At 43.4% G+C, this 4,235-nt stretch overlaps 1 protein-coding gene across 1 annotated transcript; it reads left to right on the top strand.

Moving 5' to 3' along the window:
• The first annotated feature begins 342 nt into the window (after positions 1-342).
• LOC146370109 (general transcription factor II-I repeat domain-containing protein 2-like) lies at positions 343-2,073 on the top strand. The gene has a single exon (XM_084909360.1). It carries the CDS (start codon positions 343-345, stop codon positions 2,071-2,073), a length of 1,731 nt encoding a protein of 576 aa, XP_084765486.1.
• Positions 2,074-4,235: the final 2,162 nt, after the last annotated feature.

Below are 4,235 nucleotides of genomic sequence, written 5' to 3'. Positions count from 1 at the left end.
ATTAAAAAAATAGATGCCAGCCTATCATCCATCCCGTCACTTGATTGATACAGGGAAGCCAGTCAGATGACATCAGATTTTTTTCTGACGCTTAGGTCGCTGCGCATGTGCAAACAGCGGCGCGAAGTGTAGTAACTCGCTGACTAGCTTGTCAGTTTTAACTCCAATTTTTAGCTCTCGGTTTTTTCTCTTAAACCTAAGAAAGGGTTAAAAATGAGTGAGGGAGCTGGACCAAGTAAGAAGACAAAAACGTATCACTTTCATACGGAATGGGAGGAGGACTTTTTTTTCACGATGTCATTTTCGAAGTGCGTTTGCCTCATCTGCCAGGCTACCATCGCAATGCCAAAGAAGGGAAATGTGGAGCGGCATTTTCGAACTGTTCACGGAAAATACGACACTACATTCCCGCCGAAAAGCGAGCTAAGAAAGAAAAAGGTGAATAAACTAAAATCCCAGTTGTCCGGACAGCAGTCATTTTTCACACAACAAACTTCAAAAGCGAAAGCCGCCACCGAAGCATCGTTCCGGGTGAGTCACATCATCGTTAAAAACAAGAAGTCTTTTCAAGATGGAGAGATGGTAAAAGCTGCTTCAACGAATGCCTCTGACTCATTGTTCCGAGACTTTAAAAATAAGGCAGAAATAACATCTTCGATCAAAGCTCTCCAGCTGTCAAGAAGTACAGTTACACGGCGCTGTGAAGCCATGGCGGAGGATTTAACCCAGCAACTTTGGAAGGACATCGGAGATTGCCAGTGTTTCTCACTGCAGTTGGACGAATCTACGGACGTGAGTGACACAGCCCAGGTGTGCATTTTCATTCGTATGGTGTTTACTGATATCACTGCAAAAGAAGAGCTGTTAACAGTCCTGCCCATGAAAGAACAGACGCGAGGAGAGGACATATTTCAGTCGTTCAAAAACTTTATCGAGAAAACCCAGCTCCCAGTGTACAAATTGGTGTCTATTACCACAGATGGAGCACCCGCAATGGTTGGCCGCTTGAATGGATTTATTGCCAAGTGCAGGCAGGACGATGCTTTCCCGGACTTCCTAAATTACCATTGCATAATCCACCAACAAGCGTTATGCGCTAAAATGCTCAACATGAAGGAGATCATGAATGTTGCAACGAAGATCGCCTGTTCTATTCGCGCCAGATCTCTTCAAAGACGGTTATTTCGTGCACATCTGGAGAAGGCTGACTGCGACCACTCTGAGTTGTTGCTACACACTGACGTGAGGTGGCTTAGTCGAGGGAAATTCCTGCAAAGATTTCGAGAGCTCTGTCCGGAGATTAAGGAGTTTTTCCGTGTAGCTGGACAAGCAGAATACATGCAACTTAATGACGGTCAGTGGCTGTTAGACTTGGCATTTTTAACCGATCTGACAAACATGTTGAATGACCTTAATCTACAGCTGCAAGGAAAAGACAAAACAGTGATCAACATGATCAGCTCAGTTAATGCTTTCAAACGAAAGATGCAACATCTCTCTTTAAAGCTGCAGCGCCATGATTTGATAAACTTTCAAAACCTGGCGTCAGAGCTGGAGATGCAAGGGATGGCCTGTTTGCAACTTGACAGTGCACGCTACACAGAGCAGATTGACAATTGTCTGTCAGAGTTTGACAAACGCTTTCAAGACTTTTCTTTGCTCGAGCCAGTCGCTACCTTCATGTGCTATCCTTTTCGGGAAGATGCTGAGGTCGATTCACTCGCATCAAAAATTGCAAAACTATTTCACCTGAACTCTTCTGGAGTGGAAGATGAGATTTTGACACTACAAGCCGACATTGAGCTGAAGTCCAGAGATCATGGACAGTTCTGGAACTTACTCACAGAAGTAAAGTACCCCAACATGAGGAAATGTGCTGCCTCTTTGACTGCATTATTCGGCTCCACTTATTTATGTGAGTCATCATTTTCCCACATGAAGATCATTAAGTCCAAGTACCGTTCCACCATGACTGATGAACATTTGGAAGTGTGTTTGAGGCTGGCCGTCAGCAGCTACTGTCCGGACTATGCATCCCTGGCTGATTCAATTCAGTGCAAGTCATCAGAGTAAACTCAGGTAATGACAAAAAATTTACATTGTTAATTGTGTTGTGAAATATTGGATATTGCGGTTATGCATGTATATACATTGTAGATATAAAGAATCCTCAATATATTTATAAATAAGTATATGTTTTGGATTTTTGTAGTGGGTAGATCATTTTGACTTGGTCATTTTATAAGTAGCTCACATGCGGAAAAAGTGTGAGCACCCCTGTGTTACAGCATTTGTGCTCATCTCTGCTGTAGGCAGAGCTGGTAATAAGTGCACCGAGCCTGCTGAGCTGAGGATGCTGGGATTAAAAACATCTGCGCAAAACTCAAATATTACCAGAAATATTACCAATAATCAGTGTTTCAGTGTCTTACTGTTAACTGGCTGCATACAGCTTATAAGGCTGGTACCTGGTCCAGGGGATTTACCTAGACCAATGATAAACTTTCATATCTTCACAGTCTGTGCCCAGCTGGGTGACTATTTAAAGAGGAATGGGTTTCTTTTATTTAAAGTTCAGAAACAGCAGCAGAGAAGTTCATTACTGACAGGAGAGTCACCTCTGCACCGAGTGAAGCATCCGACACGGGGATCAAAACAAAGATTACAACACGAAGCTGGTGTTAAAGGGAACGAAAACTGAAGGCTCTGCCTCCCATTCTACTTTTAAATACTCTAGGAACAACAAGTAAGCCTGCAGTGTGAGAGCAAAGTGCTCTAATAGGGTGATATGGTGCTACAAGGTCATTAAGATAAGATGGGGCCTGATTATTTAAGACCTTGTATGTGAGGGGCAGGATTTTGAATTCTGGATTTAACAGGGATCCAATGAATGACATCCTGATAATAATGAATTATAGTATTGGGGGGGCAAACATGTATAATAAAAAGTATCAGTCCCATCACAGAGCCCTGAGGAACTCCATGACTAAGTCTTTGTCTCCATGTGTAAAGCTCCTCGTTGTTGTGTGACAGCAGCGATGGATCTGTCAGGGCAACACCCTCGGCTGAAGCTGCAGTGACTAAACTCTCAAACAGACTCAGGATAATCATCCTGGCCACAGTTTGGCTTTAGTTTGGCAGACGTCGCTCTTCTCTCTGTGCCAGCCGCTGTCTTTAATGGAGAGAGTCATTAAGAAAGCGAGCTAATTATTCAGCCCTCATTAGGAAATTAATCAGGAGTTTGTATCACGCTCAGCTGAGCGGAGAAACGCCTTCACGCTGGGGACTCGACTCTTTATTCAGAGTTTCCATGACAGTAAATAAAATGTTGACATGCTGAAATTTAAAATGAGTTTTAATAAAAGGCAAAAGTATGAAACTGAACATCAGAGCTCGTTTTCAATGCTGCCATCAGTACATGTCACACAATCACACACAGAGTATTTCTGTTGTCCGCAGTCACAGCCTTCATGTCAGAGCTGCAGTCTGAGTTTGTCGCTCATCAGACGCACCAGGAAAAACATCTGGACACGATGTCATCACAGGAAATGACTCGTAGGCATGTAGACGGAGAAGGAAACAAACACGAAACGGTGACGAGGCTTTGGCCTCCGTCATGTGTCCGAGGACGACGTCTCTCAGTGCAGTACCGCTAACAGCCACTAGATGCTGGCTGTAAAACTCAGGGTTTAAATATGTTTGAGCACGATGAGGTCCTTCACACGTGTCCATGTGTGATGAGTGTAATCTTTAATGCCATGCAGTGCAGACAAAGGACACCTTGTGCTTACATGTGAGAAGCTGGCAGGATGTAGTTGATGCTCCCGCACCACCGTCAGTCCTCATGGAAGATCTTAACATCCTCCCACTGTCAAAGGTTACAGTTCAGTTAGACTAGATGAGAAGTAAAAATCATTGCATTGAATTTATTTTACTGGCGGAGACGGTTGTTCAGAAGTTCAGCATGCAGCACCCCCAACCTGTGGGAGTCAGTCTGCACAGATGTGTGCAGAACCTGTCTTTGCAACAGAGGCTGAACTGGTTGGCAGCTGGTTTCTAGTGATTTTCCTATTTAAAAGCAGATTTCTAATCTAGGTCTGAGCAGTTAATGTGAATTTCCGTATATAAGGACAACAACAGATTTGAGATTGTTTGCTTATTTATCACAGATAATTACTGTATTATCACAAACAGATTTCATATAAAGCTGAAAGCAGACGGGTGTGTTGTTGCCA

Source organism: Perissodus microlepis, chromosome 17, assembly GCF_051167445.1.
Source record: "Perissodus microlepis isolate ML-2025 ecotype Zambia chromosome 17, ASM5116744v1, whole genome shotgun sequence".
In the NCBI taxonomy this organism is placed as follows: Eukaryota; Metazoa; Chordata; class Actinopteri; order Cichliformes; family Cichlidae; genus Perissodus; species Perissodus microlepis.
The sequence above is the reverse complement of the archived record's forward strand: the minus strand, read 5'-3'. Positions and strand labels throughout refer to the sequence as shown.

What these genes read in the sequence shown, in the direction of transcription:
- LOC146370109 (XM_084909360.1), top strand. Translation starts at nt 343, where the DNA reads ATGCCAAAGAAGGGAAATGTGGAGCGGCATTTTCGAACTGTTCACGGA.